The following is a 21,748-nucleotide window of genomic DNA, read 5'->3' as shown; positions in this document are numbered from 1 at the left end:
GAAGCACATCGAGTTATTTATGAGCAGGATTTGATTTGTCCTTAAATGGCATATTTCCCCAAACCAGATTGTTAAGATAACACCTGGAGCGATGACCTTCACTCTTTTAAAAAAAAAAAAATATTTTTTACTATAAGATGTTATTATAACAATATTATAATATTTTTGTTATAAACTTGAAACCTTAAAGCACATGAATAAAAGCAAAACAATTTACACAAAATCAGTTTACATTGTTTATACTGTAACAAAATATATAAATTTAAGTCATGTCAAATTTGTCTTTTCTGTGTACAATTCTCTTCTTTCTCCTGATTGATGGTACATTTTCTATATTTGTATATATTATTATGTATATTATTGTACTCAGTATATAGATTGTTCTTTTGGTTAATTTTTTTTTTTACTCTGAATCACTTTATTCACATTTTTTTTCATATTCATATTCTTTGTAGAAGTATTGTGCTATGCAGAAGAGAATGGAGTTGCACCATGTACCACACACCAGCAGAGGACTGTGAAATACCAGGATAGACCAGACCATCAATGTGGGGAATAAAAAATCCAACTGGATGTTAACACCTTGGAGTAATATTCTGATGGCCCCACTCTAATTACGGCTGTGGATTCAGTAATAGTCCATTTTATTCATAAACCACAATTTATTCAACCATTCCATGACTGGGGGGATGGTTCTTTCCAGTTTTTCATTATTAAAAATATTTCATTACAAATAGATCTTTTTCTTTTCCTTAAGGTATAGTGTATTCCCACTTTTGAAGAAGTTCCCAAAAAAGTACTCATGAAAGATGTAGGTTAGCTTTCACAGATGAAAGAATGTGTGGGCTAGCTCTCAGAGGTGAAAGAAGGTGTGGGCTAGCTCTCACAGGGGATCATGTAGGGAAATGGAACACAGGGAAGAGCCGTTGAAGTCTTCTTGCTGGCTCACTCCCTCGACGGGGCCCTGGGAAACGAAGCTGGGCTCTAGACAGCTCTTCCTCCAGCATCTGAAGCATAGAAAGAAGGAAGCCACACATACATAGTTCATTCCTTTCTTTTGATCTGCCTGGTTAGTCTTCCTAATGCATAGCTCCCTATTCAAAATTCTGCACTGATTATCCAATGAAGTACAAACTCCCTAGTACCTATCTTCCAGTCCCTCCCTACCTGTCTATTCTCATTCACATTCGTGCCCTCTCACAGAATCTATATTCCATCCAAACTGAGTTTCCTAAAGCACAAAGTCTGAGCTTGTGGCTTCCCTGCTAAATAAACTTCAGTGGCTCTTGTTACCTCCAGAATCACACAAACTCTTTTGTTTAACCGTTAGAGCCCTTCATAATCTGGCTCCAATTTTCCTTTCTAGTTTTGTTATAAATTACTCCTCACCCTGCTTTTGATGGTACATCCAGAAAAACACACAAATGATATTCTGTCTTCCATTTCCACGCCTTTGTACTATCCCTTGTGTCTCAAATGCTCTCCCTTTCTATCTCCGCCTCTTAGAGTCTGAAAAATTCTGACAAGGACTTGCCTTGGATCCAGTTGGACATTATCACTCCCCTCAGCAAGCATTGATGGAGTGCCTGCTGTGAACCACAATTTCCAAATCATCTCTTCATGTCTAAGCCTGGACAATAACAGAACTTTTCACGTTTCCCCGAGCTTCTTCTTCCATCAGTCTCATACACCATACCTCTTTTCGGGCAGCTAGCCTCTCCTGCCATTCATGTAGCTCCATGGTGTGTTCATCATCCAGAGTCATTAGCTTCTTCTTTTCCTGTGCTACCAGGCGCTGAATTTTTTCATTCTATATAGAGAGGTAAAAAGGCAAGCTGGTGAGGTCTCTGCTTGGAACTTCACTGGCCATTACTCATCTATATTCATCATAGCATATATGCCCCGACCAAGTTTCCACTTATTGACCTCCCACCCAGAGATGGGATTCACCTTTCTTAAGGATGGGCTGCAAATAATAATTGATGCTCCAATTTATACAGCCCTTAAAAGTTTTCATATACCTTATCTTATTGTGTTATCACATCAGCCATGGAAAGAAGGAAGACAGGTGTTCAATGCAATTAACTTTACTAAGCACTAATCATGTGCAAGGGTTCCACTAAGATCCCATTTTCCTAGGCTCCAACGTAGCCTTGATATTGCCCTGCTTCTCAAAGTCTAGCCAGTGGAACGCAAGTGTTGGTAGGCCCTATCAAGCTGGAAAGGCTTCAATCCAGGTCTGCAAATAGATTTTGCATCTATCACCCAAGAACCTCATAACTAAGATTGGAAAGGCTCATTACCAGGTTGATTGCAGAGTTTTTGACCATAACAACTCTCGAGCCTAAATTATAGAGGGATTGAGATCCATGTTGGGGGAAAGGGGAGGATCCACACTGATTATAGTAGGTGCAAGATATTATGGTAAGTATCAGAGGACAGAAAGGTGAAAAAGGACACAGCATCTGTTCAAAGGGAACTTATACTACTTTGGGGGAAGGGAAGAGGAAATAAGACGTGTGCACAGATAAACATAATAAAACTAGAATGTCATTAAATGCACAGGAGAGATCACACATAGTGGAATGAAAGATTCAAAGAGAAATGAATCCTTTCCAGTGAGGGGAATGGGGAAAGAGTATTAGGAAAGGCTGTATGAAAAAGGTGTTTTGAATTTGTTCCTTAAAAAAAAAGGATTTCCATAGATGTAGAAGGAGTTCATTGCTAACATAAGGGAGAGTACAGTTGTTATTCTGTCTTGAAGCAGAATGGGTCGTGGCTAAAAATGCAGAATATAAGGTTACTATGGGGCAATGACTCTGAGGCTGGGAAGGTGGGCTTCCTATCCCTACTTGACATATAGGAAATCTGAGAACCAGACTCATCCAAGCATCCAAAATCACATGGATAAGTTCAAATTAATAGCCAGATTTGAACTCAGGAAGATGAGTCTCCTTGACTTCAGACCAAGCACACTATTCAAATCCAAGTTTTGACAGGTCACACAGCCTCTCCAGACCCAAGTCCCCCATTTATAAAAATGAAGGAGATAATCTTGAGGGTCCCTTCCAGCTTTGCAGATTTCTAGAAGCCACAAAAACCAATATTTTTCCACCCGTCCGGAGCATCCCTACATAGGGTCTGCTGGATTTCTGACAGCTTTCCCCTTTTCTGCTCACTCTCACGTGAGGCAAAGAGGGCTCCTATCACTCACCTGCATCTGCCCCACCTCCTGCACATTGGCCTCCAGCTGCTGCTGTAGTTCCTGCAGCTGTTTTTGGTGCTTTTGCTGGCATTGCTCTGTTTCTGCCTTCTGGCGTCCTTCCTCTTGCTGTAAGAACTGCACAAGAAACACATTGAGCCAAATTGGGTTTGGTACCAGGGCAACAAAGCTTCCAGAATCTCCTGAAGGGGAAGGGCAGTGAAGGGGACTTTGTGCTCCTGGCTCAGGCATTGAACAATAAGAATTGCACACACAACTCTGATTATACCAGGCTTCTGCTCAGAAACCTCCATGGATTCCCCATGGCCTGTACTCAGGGTAATCTCAAAACTCCTCACCTGGGTGATGGAGGCCCTGTGCAATCAGATCCCAACTGATGTTCCCATCATTGCTTCTCATCACTCTCCCTCTTGTTCCTGTGCTCTAGCAAAGCTGGACCATTTGTTTTTTCTTATGCTGTGCTCTGTTTTTGGAATGACCTCCCTCCCCTTCCCACACACTGAAATCATATCCATCCTTCAATATGCCGTTTAGATGCCATCTCTACAAAGCCTTCCCTGGTTCCCCATCCCCAACCCTAACTAAAAGGGACCTCTCAGTGACATCTTCTTTGGTACTGGATCCTAAGGACCATGGGGCTTTTCCAACTGACTTGCAGCCAAAACATTCCCTGTGTGTTGTCTCCCTTTTTAGAATATGAATTCCTTGTTAACAGGGGTGATCTGACTTTTCTCTAGGTATCCCTGGTGCTTAGCATAGTTCTTTGTGCATTATATAAATTCACACAATAGTATATACTTTATTTATTAATAACAATAAAAAATAATAAATGCTGTATTTATTATACTTTGTTTAATAATTACAATAATTATGAAATTTATCCTTTATCTAATTATATAGAAACATATTATTAATACACTAATTATAGTGACTAACACTATAAAATATTAATATAATTAATTGATGATCAGTCCTCTGAACTTTCATAGTATTTTACTGCCATATTTCATCTGTTACTTTTATATTCTGCCTTATCATGGAATCAGTGGGATATAAAAGTATGTTAGAGACAGAAGACAAATCAATAAGCATTTTTAAGTGCCTACTATGTATGTGCCTGGCTCTATAGTAAGGAATGGAGATACAAAGAAAGATCAAAAAATCCTCAAAGCACAAAAAATCCCAAATCAACTAATCCTTTCACAAGAAGTTCACTATCTAAGAGGGGGGGAGACAATAAACAAACAACTATATACAGGCAGGATATATCCATATATATATATGTATATATATATATATATATGCAGAATATATATGTATGGGTGTGGATATATATAAGTATATATCCACCCACATGCATATGATGAATTAGAGCTAATCAATAGAGTTAATCAATCAATTAGAGCTAATCAAGAAGGCATTGGCATTAAGGGGGCAGAAGAGCCAAGCCCCTCATTTTTTACAGACGAGGAAACTGGAAGTCAGCCAGGTAAGAGCATTTGCCTGAGGTCACACTTCTACTGGCAGAGACTAGACTGGATTAGATCATATTCCTTTAGGTCCTAGCCTACCTCACGTTTATTTTACAAAATCACAGAATCCTGGAGTTGGAAGGGACTTTAGTGGCCATCTGGACTAACCTGTACCTGAACAGGAATCCTGTTCTAATGGAAAGAGCCTGGACGGGGAGGCAAGATTCCTGGGTTTTCAGTCTAACTCTGCTAGTCACTTTGGATAAAGTCTTTTCACCCATCTGGGTTTCAGATTCCCCCTCCATGAAGTGAGTAGTTCGAACAGGATGTCTAAGCCCTCTTTTACCATTCTAAATTACTATTCTCATGGTGAGGGACTGACAAATACTCACTCCATGGACCAGTACCTGTTTGAGCTGCTCTCTGTGCTCAGAAGCACTTTTGTCCTGAAATTTGAGGCTCTCTTTGAACTGGGCTAGGCGGGCCCTGGCCTCATTTCGCTGAGATTTTAGCTGCTGGCTTCTCTCCTGGGCTTGTTGGTTTTTCAACTCTTCCAATAGGAGGTGATGGAAGCTGTGCATCCTTTCATTATCCTGCAAGGCACAACACAAGACTTTCATATGAAGTAATTTATCCATCCATCTTATTTTCTTTCTCCTTCACTTTCTTTTACCCTCCTGTCACCTGATTTTTCTTTCTTTTTAAAATAGCTAGATGATACAATAAATAGGACATTGGATTTGGAGTGAAGGAGACTTGGGTTGTCATCTCTGACACTTAATAGCTACTTGACCCTTACTAGTCACCTTTCTCAGTGTCAGCTTTCTCATCTGCAAAATGGGGGTGATAGCAGCACCTATCTCCCAGAAGTTATTGTGAGGATCAAATGAGATAATGTTTGCAAACCATAAAGCACTATATAAAAAATATGTGGGCAGTCAATTGAATGCTGAATTTGGTGCCTAAAAACTAATGGGCTAATCTTGCAAAACTGAAACCTATAAGTAGTTATGAGAAGAATAAATCCAGTTCCTTTAAGTGCCTACTTATCCCATTTTAGACCCTGATTGCCTTGAGGGGCAACTTTTGGAGAGTCATTTAAGAAGAGGGGATTGGATTCAAGCAGAGCTGCTCTTTGGTTGAGTTAGTAAGATTAGGTGTCAGAAAAGCATTGGGAGGGGGGCAGCTAGGTGGCTAAAGCACCAGCCTTGAAATCAGGAGGACCTGAGTTCAAATTTGGTCTCACACACTTAACACTTCCTAGTAATGTGACCGTGGGCAAGTCACTTAATCCCAACTGCCTCAGGAAAAAAAAAAAAAGCATTGATACTACCTTCTCATGGCGCTTGGTCAACTGTTGCCTGTGCAGGGAGTACTGTTCCTTCACCTGCTGCTTGAAAAGTTGATATTTTTCTTGTAAGTGGGACTGTTCCAGCTGCCAGATCACAGCCTCCCGGGCTGCAGAAAAGAGGTTTCTTCATCATTACAAATTCTCATAATTATGTATTTTCTTCAAAAAATGGGCATTAATAACATAATTACTATTATCGAGGATGGGACAGAAATTTGCAAAATTTTTTGACTTGAAAAATGTGGACCTTATATTCCAGAAGGTTGTGAATAATTGGACTAGGCCATTGCTAAGGTCCCTCCCAGGTCTGACATTCCATGAACTTCAGCTAAAGGTTATTCCATCCATTTTTGGCTCCTATTCCATCAACCTGATCCAGTCAATTGGATCTTTGGATGCTCTTATTGAGGTCTTCAACCTTGGTAGGAAGGTCCTATGAAAGATGGCTTAGGATAACTACCCCTCTTTCTAGGTCCACAGCTGTCTGATAATCTGTGGGAAGCTACCACCTCAATACATTCGTAATCTTACAAACCAAAATCCTGATCCAAAGTCCTCAAATAGACTAGCTCCAATTAATTTTTTTCCCAATTTTTCATATACCACTCCATCTCCATATACTTTACATTTTGACTGCCTTGTCTCCTATTCCCATCCTTCCCTCTACTGTCTACATGCCCCTTGCTCATCTAAACTGGATCCTGTAGTAAAAGACTGACATTTCTTAGAAAGATCCATAGAAAGTCTACCTACGGTCATTTTCTCTCGAGACCATACCTCAGTTTCCCTGCCAGAGTCTGTGCTACAATCACTGAACATTGAAGTCAACTTATAGTTCCCATCTGAGCCTGAGGTAAGGTAGAGGTAGAATGGGTGGTATACTATGGAAAGAGTGACCCATGTCTTTAGAATTCCTTGCTATTAGACTCTGGCCTAGATCCTCATGTTAATATTCCAAGTATAGTGTTGTTATCCCTTCCACATCGCTACTTTCTCCATCATGGTTTTGATATATCACAGGTTGACATAAGAGATTAAATGTGAGTTTTGTTTTGTTTTGTTTTTTGCAAAAGCCAGAGACAACATGTAAAAGCCAGCAAATGACACAGGAAAAGTTTAGAAAATCAAAAATACATAAAATACATGAATAGTATTGGATAATATCAACATATTTTATCTTTTGATACTGTAATAATTAGACTTCTTTGGTACAAAGGGTGGGCCAAATTTTTACATAGATTTTCCATCTCATGGGGATACAGCCCCTCTAACCCCTGTGATATGGAAGGAATAACTATTTACATAATTTCTTTTAGGATCCCTGTTGTCCTTTCATGGGTGGTCATGGAATCACTGAATTTTAGAGTTGGGAGGGATCTTTGGGTCACCTAGTCTTTTTTTTTTCATATTCAAAGCATGAATCCCTTCTATAATATCCCTTAAAAAGAGGCCACAATTTCTAATGAACACATTCAATGATGAGGAACTCATAACCTAATAAGACACATCCTTCAATTTTTAGCCAGCTCTACAGAGGGAATTTTTTCTTATATTGAGATAAAACCTACTTCTCAGTAACTTTGACCTATTGGCCCAATGTTTGCACTTTGGAACCTCTTGGAATAGAGTTAGCTCCCCTCATAAATGACAGCTCCTCAAATACAAGGGTATCTGTATATAATTTTGAGCTAAGCCTTACCTCTTTTCAGGCTATGGACTTTGCTGGTGCATTCCCATTCAATGGAGGTCACTTTTTTCTTATGCTCCTGAATCAGTTTTTGTAGGGCTTGGTTCAACTGTTCTTGCTGATGCTGGTTAAAACTCTGCTCCTAAAGAAAAAGAAAAGTTTTTTTTTAGTTCAATAACAACAGCAGCATCGCCATCACCATCCCATTACCATCATCATCATCATCACCATCATCCACTGCTGGGTGCAGAACACCATGGCTAAACAGTGAACATAGGAAGATGCATGAGAGAGGGTCCTTTTCCTCAAGGCATTTAAATTGGAAAATCTTTTTTTTTTTAAAAACAAAGAACAAGTCTAAAGATAATGTAGCATATAGTGGATAGAGAACCAGTATAGAAGTAAGAAAAATCTGGGTTGGGTTGGGGTCTTGCCTCTGACACTATTCATTGTATGAAGCAACTTAACCTCTCAGTGGCCCCAAGAAACTCTAAGACTTTAAATTATACACAAATGCCAATCTATTTAAGTGAATGAAATCTCCAAAAACAGTGTTCTTTGCACAGATGGAATTAATAAGGAAAAGATCTATTTTTTCCAGATCCCAACTAGATTGGCATATGGTACATAAGCTAAAGATGTATTGCCCAGAATGATACCCCAGATGAACTACAACAAAAAAAAAAAATGTACAAGTTAATTTCTAGTAGGTGCTAAAGAAAAGGACCCTCTGTCTTTGAAAGTTATGTCCTCTCTATGTTACTAAGAGACAATGTTGGCTAATGGGTAGAGTTCTTTTTTTTTCATACTTTGCATACTTTTATTTTTTTCTTTCTGGCCAGACAAATTTTTATTTTTATTTTTTAATTTTTAAACTTTTTTTAATTAAAGCTTTTTATTTACAAAACATATGCGTGGATAATTTTTCAACATTAACCCTTACAAAACCTGTTCCAAAATTTCCCCTCATTCCCCCCACCCCATCTCCTAGATGACAAGTAGTCCAATATATGTTAAATGTATTAAAAATATATGCTAAGTTCACTATATATACACATATTTATACAGTTATCTTGCTGCACAAGAAAAATCCGATGAAGAGGGGAAAAAACCTGAGAAAGAAGACAAAATGTAAGCAAACATCAACAGAAAGAGTGAAAATGCTATGTTGTGGTCAACACTCAGTTCTCATAGTCTTCTCTGGGTGTGGGATGGCTCTCTTTATCACTGAACAACTGGAACTGGTTTGAATCATCTCATTGTTGAAGAGGGCCATGTCCATCAGAATTGAACGTTGTATAGTCTTGTTGCTGTGGATAATGATCTCCTCGTTCTGCTCACTTTATTTAGCATCAGTTCATGTAAGTCTCTCCAGGCCTTTCTGAAATCATCCTGCTGAGTGTTTCTTACAGAATAATAATATTCCATAACATTCATATTTTATTCGGCCATTCTCCAATTGATGGGCATCCACTCAGTTTCCAATTTCTTGCCACTACAAGCAGGGCTGCCACAAACATTCTTGCACATACAGGTCCCTTTCCCTTCTTTTGGGATAGAAGCCCAGTAGTAACATTGCTGGGTCAAAGGGTATGCGCAGTTTGATAACTTTTTGAGCATAGTTCCGGATTGTTCTCCAGAATGGTTAGATCCATTCCCACAGTTCCACCAACAATGCATCAATGTCCCAGTTTTCCCACATCCCCTCCAACAATCATCATTATTTTTTCCTGTCATCTTAGCCAATCTGACAGGTGTGTAATGATATCTCAGAGTTGTCTTAATCTGCATTTCTCCGATCAATAATGACTTGGAGCATCTTTTCATATGACTAGAAATAGTTTCAATTTCTTCATCTGAAATTGTTCATATTCTTTGACCACTGGCTTGATTTCTTATAAATTTGAGTCAATTCTCTATATATTTTAGAAATGAGGCCTTTATCAGAACCTTTGAATATAAACATGTTTTCCCAGTTTATTGCTTCCCTTCTAACCTCGTCTGCATTAGTTTTGTTTGTACAAAAACTTTTTAACTTAATATAATCAAAGTTATCTATTTTGTGATCAATAATGATCTCTAGTTCTTCTTTGGTCACAAGTTCCTTCTTTCTCCACAGGTCTAAGAGGTAAACAATCCTATGTTCTTCTAATTTGTTTATAATATCATTTTTTATGTCTAGATCATGAACCTAATGGGTAGAGTTCTGGACTTGGATTCAAATCCCATATTTGAACATTGTCCTATGGACAAGCCATCCTCTATCTCTAAAACTCAGTTTCCTCATCTATAGTAGGACATCTATACTCTACAAATAATCTATCTATGCTTTTTAAGTACTTCTTGTTGCATGGGGTTATTATAGAAACTCAAATAAAGCACTTTACTTTAAAGTCTATGTAGGAAACCAATGAATAGAGTGCTGGGGAGTCAGGAAAACTTGGTTCAAGCCTCAGACACTTACTTAGCTATGTGACACTAGACTTTTTATCAATATTTGCCTAAGTTTCTTTATCTGTTAAATGGGGATAATAATAGTACCTACTTTCCAGAATTGTGAGGATAAAATGAGATATTATTAACAAAACACTATGTAAGTTTTAAAAGGGCTATTTAATGCTTGATAATTATTATTTAGTACTGTCCACCAGAGGCTTTGACTCTGCATTCTAACATTTGAATTGGCTTACTTCAAAATAAATATATAAATTATGAAAAGTAATGTTCAAACGTGTCTCTTCATGAAACATTCTGCCTGGATGATTTCAGAAAGGCCTGGAGAGACTTAGATGAACTAAGTGAAGCTAAGTGAAGTGAGTAGAATCAAAAAAACATTGTACACAACAACAAGATTATGTGATGATCAATTATGATGGACTTGGCTCTTTTCAGTAATGAGATGATTCAGGCCAATTCCAATAGACGTGATAGAGAGAGCCATCTGTATCCAGAAAGAAGACTATGGGGACTAAATGGGGATGACAACATAGTATTTTCACCTTTTTTGTTGTTGCTGGTGTACTTGTTTTTTTCTCTCATTTTTTCCTTTTTTGTTCTGATTTTTTTTATGCAGCATGATAAATGTGGAAATATGTTTAGAAGAATTGCACATGCTTAACCTATATTGAATTACTTGCTATCTAGGAGAGGAATGAGAGGGGAAGAAAGGGAAAAATATGGAACAAAAGGTTTTGCAAGGGAGACTTTTGAAAACTATCTTTGCATGTATTTTGAAAAATAAAAAGCTATTATTTAAAAAAAACATCCTGCTTGTTATTTCTTAGGCTGCCTACCTAACTCTATTCCCAAATCAGATAGGATCCAAATCAAATTTGTCTTTTGGAGGGTTTAAATCTGTCCAATCACTCTATTCCCTGCCTTTTCCCATTTTCCTTAAATCCTGGTCACCTCACCCAAATTATGGCCTTATCTCTACTTGTTCCAGGTGAGAATCAACTTGTGGACTCCTGAAATACCCTTATGTATTGTTCAAATTTTTGCATCAGTAAGATCCTAACCTGATGCCAGGTAGGTGATGGATGGACATGTGTCTGTACTGGGACTGCTGGGCCCTTAGCTCCTCTTTATCTCATATTCTCCTCCCAGACCCTAAAGATCGTCCTTGGGATCTGGACACACACAGAAATGCAGTTTCTTACCTTTTTCCTGTTCTCTCTCAGGTCAGGCAACTTCTTAGTGCTTTTTTCCTGCTGGGCTTTTAGGCGCAGAGCCCGGTCCTGGAGTCTCTGGGTATACTCTGCTTCTAGTCTTTCTGTAATCTGCTTGTGATGGCGTTCCACAGCCTCCACTTGGCTATCATAGTATTGTTTCTTGCCCTGTGGAGAGATTAGTCCCCACTCTGTTCCTTACTCTGAATGCCTTCTAACGTGTTCCAGGTATCCCCTTACTTCTCCTCCTAAGCATGGAAAAGATCTAACTCTGCTCCTCAAGTGAGGAGGTTTACTCTTAGGAATGAAGGAGAAGGGAAGGCTGGAAGATGATTCAGGTCTCCTGTCTCCCTAGAAATGAATTCCTAGGGGAGCCACACTTTTATATTCTAGCTCTTGCTCAATATAGGCTTGACATCCTCAGAGGTGTTTTAGCATTTTAAAAAAGTCAAGTCTCAGCAATACCAAAGTAGATTTCTGAGGTGATTCAAGTCTATCCTTTCATAAAGATAAATCCTCAGTTTTTTATATTTTTCTTCATACTTTTATTATCCATCAAAGTATTTTACAAACCTTAAAAAGATAAATGGGCTAAATGATGATTATGATTATCTTGTAGAGAGAGCATAAACTTATTGTTACTGGTGGCTAGAATATTGGGATTGTAGTCAGGAGGTTCGAATCCTGCCAAACTGTATGAGCATGGACAAGTCACTTAAACTCTCTCAGTCAGAGTTCTCTCATCTATAAAATGTGGACAAAGATGGTATGAGGGAAGAAACTGTGGATTTGGAGTTAGAGGTTTGGGGTTCAAATCTCAGCCTCTCTCATATCACCTATGAGACATTAGGCAAGTTACTTCTTTGGGTCTTAGTTTCCTCATCTGTAAAATGAGGAGGTTGGATCAGATAATTTCTAAAGCACCTGACTGCTCTGAATCTATGTCCCTATGAGCGAGAGTACCCAACTCACAGGGTTGCTGTAATAGTCTAATGAGAAAGTATTTTTCAAGTGTTTAAAATTTTGTCTATTTCAGTTATCATTTACTGTGTTTCAATTTATGTGAAGTATTTGCATTTTCTTATTTTTGTTCTTATAAAGACATCCCTTTAGTCTCATTTATACAAAAAAGAGTAGACACAATTAAATGACAATAAAAACCATTAGCTTGTAGTTCAAGTAGATAAAAACACAATAAATATCTCACAGTAGAGGTAGCAATTTTCCTTCCTCTGATTATTGAGTACTCCAGTAAAAAAAAACAGACACAAAAACAAAAACATGATTAGATCAGACTTTCTGGATGAAGAATAATAAACATCTCAGTAGTCTTAATCTGGTCTGAATAGTACTTGCATTTTCTGCAATAAAATGTTATTACTCAACTGCTTTGGGATTGTAACTAGTGAAAAGAGAACATGTGCTACCAAAATGAAAAGTGAATAGAGAAGGCCAGAGGTGATTTGACTGGGTACTCTCTAAAAGAATAAAATTAATTGAGATGAATTGTGAAGGGTAGAACTTGGGGAGGTTTTCAGCATAGCCTTCAGAATTCTGTCAATCTTGTTTAAAGATGAATTCTGGGGTCCCTGTCCAAGAAAGACAAAAATATATGGGTGTGATGCCCATTTGGGTTTGGACTTTTGGAATCAGAAAGCTTGATTTTCTCTGGAATGAATACATAAAGTTTGGGAAAAGATTAGGCTGAAAATACACTGTAACACATTATTGACAAAGAACTGTGCAGAAGAAGCCATCAAAGAGATGGGTGCAAGAAAAGAAAATGGGCTGTTTTTTAGCAAGTGAAGGATGAGCCAGAGATCACTACCTATGTATGCTATTGATGATATGCAATGTCAAGAGTTCTGGGAGAACTAGATCTCTGTTTTATGCCTAGAGCATATTGGGTAGCTCCTTGTGGAGGATTTATGGGAGATCTTGGTCAAGAACCAAAGAGGAAGGATATGGGCAGTTTATTCTTAGTCCTAATCTTTCTTATCCCCCCTGTCACCTCTGAGATAATGTTCTCTTTTCACTTGTGATGAAGAGAGCCATCTATACCCAAAGAGAGGACTGTGGGAACTGAGTGTGGATCACAACTTAGAATTCTCACTTTTTTCTTATTGTTTGCTTGCATTTCATTTTCTTTCTTATTTTTTTCCTTTTTGATTTGATTTTTCTCGTGCAGCAAAATAATTGTATAAATATGTATGCATATATTGGACTTAAAATATATTTTTACCATGTTTAATATATATTGGATTACTTGCTATCTAGAGAAGGGGGGAAAATTGTAACACAGGATTTTGCAAGGGTTAATGACAAAAAATTATCTATCCATATCTTTTGAGAATTAAAAAGCTTTAATTAAAAAAACACAAAAATAAATAAAAGAAAAGAAAAAAAAAAGAAAAATTAGTCCAGAAGTTTGCATTCCATTGGTGGTGGTGGTAGAGTTAAAAGTTCTACTCAGAGAAGCAAAAAGAAGTTTATTGGAGTAAGGAAGCATCAATTACAGAGGAACTCACCTAAGACTCCCAACGTGCATGGCCTTGGACTGAATCTTTAAAAAGGCTAAGATAGAAGGAATTCCAAGTCAGATTGAAAGAAGGCTTAGAGATAGGAGACAGAGTGTGAACCTTGGGGAAGAGTAAATAAGCCAGTTTAGTTGGGCTGCATAGAGTGTAAACAAGAATAATGAGAAATAAGGTCAGAACCAGATGGTGTAGGACTTAAAAGATTGAAGAGTTCGTATTGTATCCTAGAGGCAATAAGAAGTCACAGAAGATTTTTGAGTAGAAAAACAACATGGTAAGGTATGTGCCTTAGGAAGATTATTTTGTGGTAGGGAAGAGGATTAGAGGGTGAGGGGAGAGGTAGGAAACAAAGAAGGAGGAGGGAGTACAAAATACTTCCCCTACCACTGAGTTGCATCAAGGGCCATTCCTGCTTTGAGAAAAGGGATGTAAGAGTCTGCTAGTTGGTAAAATGGATAAAGCAAGTAGATGTGGAGTCAGGAGGTTCAAATATGGTCTCAGACACTTACTATCTGTGTGATCCTGGACAAGTCACTTAATTAGAGAGAGAGAGAGAGAGAGAGAGAGAGAGAAAAGGAAGGAAGGAAGGAAGGAAGGAAGGAGGGAGGGAGGGAGGAAAGGAGGAAAAGAAGGAGGGACAGAAGAAGGGAAGGACAGAGGGAGAGGATAGGAAGGAAGGAAGGAAGGAAAGGAGGAATGAAAAAAGGAAGGAAGAAAGGAAGGAAGGAAGGGAGGAAGGGAGAAAGGAAAGAAGAAAGAAGGGAAGGAAGGAAGGAAGGAAGGAAAAAAAGAAAGAAGGAAGGAAGAAAGTAGGGAGGGAGAGAGGAGGGAGGGAAGAAGGAGAAAAGAAGGAGGGAGGGACAGAAGAAGGGAAGGACAAAGTGAAATACAGAGGAAGGAAGGGAGAAGGAAAAGAAGAAAATAAGGTAGGAATAAAAGAAGGAAGGAAGGAAGAAAAATAGGAAGGAAGGAAGGTAAGAAGGAAGGAAGGGAGGAAGGAAGAAAAAGAGAAAGGGGATGTAAGGATCACAGGAAGTTCATTCAACTTCATTATATTAGGTCCAGAGAAGTTAAAGAATTTGAAATAAGTGATAAAGATAGTAAATAGAGGAAGTGTGTTCTAATCTAGTTTCTCTGACTTGTATAAGCCAGTACTCTCCCCACATACATAAGGTGAAAGCATTATAGTTACCGTCATTTCCAGCTCGATGTGGCGGAACATATGTTCCCTCTGCTGATGGAGTCTCTGGTCCAGCTGAGCTTGGGCCCTCTGCTCTTCCTTCTGAAGGAGCCTCAGCTCCTGTAGCTCCTTCCGACTGAAACATAGCAGACTATTCAGAATTGTGATAGGACGTCTTCAAGCCTTCCCTAGGGGAGATTCATCCATTTTATAGGTGTGAACACTGAGGCTAAACCAAGAAATACCCATTCACTCCGACAGGGATGGAGAAGAAATCTGGGAGATCTGACTGTCCAACATGGAGAGACAATGTGACAGGAGTGCTGGATCTGGGATCAGGGGACCCAGGCCTGAATCCCATTTACGTTTGTAACTTAAGATAGGTCACAATCGCTTTGGGTCTCAGGTTGGTTTTTTATGTAACTTTTCTTTCTTTTTTTTTTTTAATTAATGAATTTTTATTTTCTCTCCCATTCATCATCCTTCTCATGACCTCAGTTTCCTCATTTCTAGAATGAGGGAGTAAGAGTGGAAGAAAACCAATCTTAGTTTACAACTCTAAATGATAACCCTATTTCTCAGTGCCTCAGTGGGCAAAATATTCCCCCAGTCAAAAGGAATAATTAATGCCAGGTGAATACAGGAGTCCCATCAGCCCTTCTGGACCCATTATAATGGAAAAGAACCATCTTGTTTTCTTGTGTTTTTGTCCTCAGCCCTCAGCACAAAGTCTATCACAGAGTAAATATTTAATAGATATTATATGTACTTATATAGGCCTGTGGGTATATACTGATGAAGTGCTCACATTTGTTTCTAAATGTGGTTATGTGTTTGCCCATACAAGGCCATTGTGGGGAACCTTTTTGTACCTCAGTGGCAAATGGGTTAAAGGAGGAAACCCTGTGGGCTTCTGTGAGAGCAGGTTTTTCATTCCGATATTTCTGAGTCCTAAGTTTGGAAAGGACTTTCAGGGGTCTGCCACAGGGCAGACGGAACGGTTCCAGCGGGGGGACTGGCAAGCTGTCCGCGTTTCTCTGTACCTGCCTCAGACCCCCTCCTGTTATGTTGACATAATCAATAATTTCAAAATCTATCACTCCTGGTCCCCGGCCCAGACAAGTGCCCCGCTTCCCATGGGAAACTCCTGGGATCATTTTTGGTTTGGCAGAGAGGACCTGGGTCCCTTCTCTGCATCCCTCCGTTCCAAGGGGGCCGGGGGCTCCTTTATCGTACCGGGCAAAACGGACACTCTCTCCTTTTCGGTCAGCATCCTGCACGGGCCTGGACGTTGTCACACTGACCTCCTTCCCGTCCACCACAAACTTGCGTGTTTTCTTTACAGTTTTCCTGAAGGAAATGTTGTCCTGAAGCCAAAAAACAGGAGAGTTTGCATCCCCATAAACTCTACCATCCTGGGTACCTAAGGTGATGAAAGTACTGTCCTCTCCCACCAGGGGGCAGCTCCCTCTTTGTTCTGGTCCAACCAAGGTAGGGTGGTCAGGGCCAAATTTGTTGCAGGAAAATGACTTTAAATTATTCCATCTGTGCAGGTAGATAATTGTATAGTCGGTCCCTTCCCTTAGGGCCAATCCTGAACCATCCAGAGAAAAAATAAACTCTGCCTTGTTAAATTACCAGTCCTGGGGATGGGATTCTCTGCAAGGTGACTTTTATTCCCAACCACGGGGAGAAACCCTTTCTCTGGCTCTTACCCCAATCCCTTCTCAATAAACAACCTTACCTGGCCAATGTCACTTGTAACTGGTGAAAACCTGACAATGGTCATTTTGTCACCAGCCACGTGGTTTGTGATATTTCTTGAATCTGTTCCTTCCAAAAGGCTTGCCTCGGCCTTCCGGACTCTGCCTTTACTCCACGATCCCCCATTTTGTTCCAAGTTCCCTTCTGCAGAATTAACTTTCTCCCCACCACTCAGGGGCTCAGGGATTCCCGACCCTGATGGTTCCTGCAAAGGCTCAGCTGTCCAAACCAGGTGTAGAGCGGGCTCCTTAACATGACCTTCTTCTAGGTCTCTGGCTTGTTCCTCAGAAGGTTGGACATCTTCTGTGACATTTATAAAGGTCTCCGTGGGGGCCACTACTATATTATCCTCTGTCTCTGGAATCTCCTTCTCACCTTTAGAGAAATTTGTTTGTATGGTCACTGCTTGAGGACAAGGAGCCCCCTGTCCTTCAAGCCTCTTTGATTTCTCTGTTGAGTCTGAAATGTTTTTCTTGGCATCCTCAATTTTTCCCTCTTGTGTTTTTCTCAGCAACAAATTAGCTCCTTCCTCTGACTTTGGGGGATGGGATTCCCTTTGGTGTGAAGAGTCTGTTGCATTGAGTGACCCCTTTAGATTCTGGGTACCACAGCCAAGTTCATCTCCTGAGTTGGGGGACTCTTGAGGGCAGCATAAACAATGTCCTGAATCCTCTGTTATTAGCTTTTCAGTATTATTGGGCAGGTTAGTCTGAACGAGGGCCCCTGGGTCCTGGACGTTTAAGAATTCGGTCATGTTCTGGCAGAGACTGGAAACCTCCATCACACACTCAGCTCCTGACTTTTCTTCTTTTGTGAGACTAGACATAAACATCCCATCTAAGTGCTGAGATTTGGTTCCTTCCAACAGTTCACCCCCAGTCCATTGCCTGCCAGTAGAACTGAGCTGATGATATAAGACTTTCCTTTCTTTATCACAGAGGGGATCACTTGACACTTCTGGTTCAAGAGACATCCTCTCGTATAAGGAAATCTCCAGGTTTCCTCTGGCATCATGATTCTGTTCTGAATTCTCCAGAACAGCCATAGAACTGGTCATTGTGGGCTCTTCCAGACCCAGATTAACCTGCTGCTTGTCTCCTGTTGAGGGGTGGGTAATAGCCCCTCTGGGGCTATCTGGGATGGGCAGCCCATTTGGGGTGTCTGAGCCAATGTCTTCTTGACTCTTTGGAGTCTTCGAAGTCCCACTCTGAGTAGTAGGTAATCCTTCTCCTATCAGGTGTCTCTCAGAGAGGCTCATGGGGGAGCATGGGAAAAGCTGGGCTCCCCGGGGCTTAGCTGGGCAATCAGTCTCAGCTGTCCATTTCATCACTGTATCTGACTCAGGGGAGAGTGCCTTGGGAGAAGGAAGAACATCACTCTGTGAGTTAGCCTGAGGCTCAGTGCTGGAAGTGAGCTGCTCTTCCAAAAGGTCTTTTTCACTTCGAGTGGCCAACAGCTCATGAGTCCTCCCAGCTAGTGGGTCAAGAATGTCCTGGGACTTAACCCCACCGAAGAATGACCTTCGTCTCATTAGCTTCAAGACTTCTGAAGGGCCTTTGGAGAAAAGCTTCACAGAACTTTGAGAATCAATGGTGGGAACCAGGATAGGTGCAGACTTGCGTCTCATCTGCTTCAAACTGCAAGTCCGGTTGGCTCTTGGCCGAAGCAGCCTTTGACTTGGACCAACAGAGCTCTGCCTGTTGAGCCCAGGTTCTGGTGGATTAAGGGAATGAGCAAGGGAATTGGTGTAAGCACCATCACCTGGCTTGTCTGGAGACCCTCCCTGAAGATTTTGCTGGAGGAATACTTGATTCTTCTCTCTGGCCTGAGGTTTAAAGTCATTTCCTTTGACAGCTAGAGGTGTAGGGAGGAGCTGGACACTCTTGCTGTCTATATCTCCTCTATCTGGTTTCTCCAAGGAGAACTTCTTATCTTTTGAGTTTCTTTCTGGTTCTACAGGAGGAATATCATCACTGGAGAGGGAACGTGTGTGATCTTGACTTGGCTGAGAGGCAAAAAGAGAAGAAAAGTTAGGGCCTTCCTGATTTTTTATAATAATAGCTCACATTTCCACGGCACTTTCAAGTTTTTTTGTATCCCCAGAACTTAGCTTAGCACCTGTCATAAACACTTAATAAATGCTTGTTGTTTGACTGAGAAAACACTGTCCTCATTTGACTCTGTGATGTGGCTACAATAGGTATTATTGCCATTTTAGAGATGAGAAAACAGAATCTCAGCTTGATTAAGTATCTTACTCATGGTTACAAAATAAGCATCATAGCTGACATCTGAACCCACATTGCCTGACTTTGAAATCCAGCATCCTTGCTTATTATCTTCTTCTATTAGATTATAAGCTTATTGAAGGCAGGAAGTGTCTTTCTTTTTCTTGTATTTTTAGTGCTTAGCCTAATACATGGCACATAGTAGATACTTGATAAATATTTATTGATTTTTAGACCTTCTATGTTATTTTTTTGCCCAAGATTACACACTTCTGATGAAGAGACAATTGATACTAATGCAAATCTGTATCTGTTCTGCAATGTCATTTTGTAGAGTTGCTTAGAGTAAGGTTAAGAATGTTCTTTGGGTCTCCCAACTAGTATGTCTCAAAGGAAAGGCTTTCTTGCCTCTGAAGCCTTCCCCTTATCCAGGACATCAGGCTGGGCCACTTCTCTTTATGGTGTTAGAATATTGGAGCAGAATTTGGGTATTTTGCTTTTTTTATAGTTAATTCTGGCCTTTGGAAAATAAGCTAAAATCTTTTAAAGAAGAAAACAGACAAAACATTTCTTAGGAGAGACAGAGACAAAGACAGATCAGATAATCAGACATACAAAGAGACAGAGAGAAAGAGAAAGAGAGAGAGAGACAGAAAGACAGAGAAGAAAGAAAGAAGAGGAGGAGAGAAAGGGAGAAAGAGACAAAGAAAGAGACATAGAGACAGATAAGACAGAGACACAGAGAAACAGAGAAAGAGAAATAGAGAGACAGAGAGACAGATCAGACAGAGACACAAATAGAGAGACAGATTCAGAGAGACATATAGAAATAGAGACAGAGAATTACAGAGCAGAGACACAGAGACAGGGACACAGAAAGGCAGAGAGATACAGAGAGACAGGGAGACAGTGACAGAGATAGACAGAGAGAGACAGAAGCAGAGACAGATTAGATAATCAGAAAAACAGAGAAACAGAGAGAAGAATCAGTCACATCCAACCTATCCCAAAGCAGGAGGGCTTCTCTGTCATGTGATGAGCTTGTGTTTATTAGAAGTTTAGACAAAGAATAATGGATGCTCATAGCATTTGGCCTTGGTTCGTTTGTTGCTGCCCATCTGAGCTAAGGCCAGAAGGAAGTTTAACACAGTGGAAGACTGAATTGGGAGGGAGAAGACTCAGTTTGAATTCCAACTGCCATTGATTAGCTATGGGATCTTGGATAAGGCCCTTGGTCTCTCCCTGGGCCTCAGTTTCTCTACCTGTAAAATGAAAGACTTGGACTAGATGGTTTTTGAGGTTTCCTTCCTGCTCTAAAGTTACAATTCTGTGGCCTCCGAGGTCCCTTCCAGCCTGGTCTAACGCTCCAATGTAGCATGGAGGTGAGGGTATCTTTTGCCCCCAACTCCCCATGTTGTATATTCTTGGGGTCTATGCAGGTAGACTGCTATCTCTGGCAGTCTCTAGATCTGGAACATCTTTGAGTAAGACTTAGAACAGAACCTGGTCTCTAATCTGAGGACTGGTCAGCTTAGAAGAGCCATGAAGAAGGATAACCATGAAGTGATATGTTTTCCTAGCTTCAGCAAGCCAAGAAACTGAAAGTGAGGAGAGATGGGGCTGCTTGTGTGTGTGTGTGTGTGTGTGTGTGTGTGTGTGTGTGTGCTCATCCTGCAGATCTTTGAAATTATGCAAGTGTCATCCAGTGTTTAGCAGAGTTGTCTCTAGGAGGCAAGAAGTCTCCAAAGAAAATTGAATCCCATTAGGTAAACACTTTGTTCACTGCCAGCCTCTGCAGCCTGAGCATGGCTTGAGTAATCCAGCCCTGTTATCCAGCCAAGCTATATTAGTTCTACCAGTCAGTGAGAAATCTTATCCTCAGCCAGGAATCTGGAACTGGATGACATATCCGTGGAAAGTCATAAAACTACACTCATCTAGCAATCAGAACCTCGGGTCCTAGTTACACTAGAATTGGTGCCTCTGCCCCCAGATAAACTGTGTGAACTTGGACAAGTCAGTTTGAGACTTGGTTTCCTCATCTGTAAAGTCTGGATTGGACTAGATGATATATTAGGACAAAGTGAGTGCCTAAGAAGTGTTTTTTCATTTTCCAACTCCAACATGTTATTATTGTATTTTAGAAAATTCGTGTTTGCAGATTGTTATTACTGGAAGGGACCTTGGAGATCATTTAGGCTAATGCCCTCATTTTTACTGATGGAGGCACTGAGGATTAAAGGGACTTTATCCAAGGTCACTTAAAAGAGACCCTGGAGATTATGAATCTAATCCCTTCCTCCTCCGAACCCTCCCAAGGTATTTTAGGGTTTACTGGCTAGATCTCTTTCTTAAGTAAACCAAAAGGCCTTAAATCAGACCAATCTGATTCTAATTGGCCACTAATAGGTCCTAGGCTGAGCTACATTTATTTGGTCACTGTCTGGGTCCTGATTGATTCAGATTGAATGTAAACAGCAGTCATTTCTGCTTTGGCCAGAAACTCTGAGAATCTTCCCCTCCTACATTAATTCATTTATTTATTTAAATTTTTTTGGACTAGATGAAAGAGGAACATCTTTGTCTCAGTTGCTACTTAGCCTTGAGCATTGGTTCAGTCAAGCTGAGCCTTGTTGAA

The 21,748-nt window shown here is 40.2% G+C and overlaps 1 protein-coding gene across 2 annotated transcripts in view; it reads right to left on the bottom strand.

The window, feature by feature from the left end:
• Nucleotides 1-347: 347 nt before the first annotated feature.
• Nucleotides 348-21,748, bottom strand: part of LOC100925055 (serine/threonine-protein kinase 10) — a 63,825-nt gene continuing 42,424 nt past the window's right edge. The window contains exons 9-18 of one of the 2 annotated variants that reach the window (XM_031950948.1): nt 16,863-18,887; nt 16,355-16,485; nt 15,131-15,254; nt 11,393-11,569; nt 7,746-7,875; nt 6,029-6,153; nt 5,103-5,288; nt 3,215-3,340; nt 1,697-1,810; nt 348-1,007 (exon numbers count right to left, since the gene is read on the bottom strand). In XM_031950948.1, the coding sequence (XP_031806808.1) occupies nt 894-1,007; nt 1,697-1,810; nt 3,215-3,340; nt 5,103-5,288; nt 6,029-6,153; nt 7,746-7,875; nt 11,393-11,569; nt 15,131-15,254; nt 16,355-16,485; nt 16,863-18,887 (3,252 nt within the window). In that variant the 3' untranslated portion in view covers nt 348-893. The remainder of the gene's footprint in view (nt 1,008-1,696; nt 1,811-3,214; nt 3,341-5,102; nt 5,289-6,028; nt 6,154-7,745; nt 7,876-11,392; nt 11,570-15,130; nt 15,255-16,354; nt 16,486-16,862; nt 18,888-21,748) is intronic. The other variant, XM_031950949.1, reaches the window with a different exon arrangement.

The sequence above is a fragment of the Sarcophilus harrisii genome, chromosome 2 (assembly GCF_902635505.1).
Source record: "Sarcophilus harrisii chromosome 2, mSarHar1.11, whole genome shotgun sequence".
Classification (NCBI taxonomy): Eukaryota; Metazoa; Chordata; class Mammalia; order Dasyuromorphia; family Dasyuridae; genus Sarcophilus; species Sarcophilus harrisii.
The sequence above is the reverse complement of the archived record's forward strand: the minus strand, read 5'-3'. Positions and strand labels throughout refer to the sequence as shown.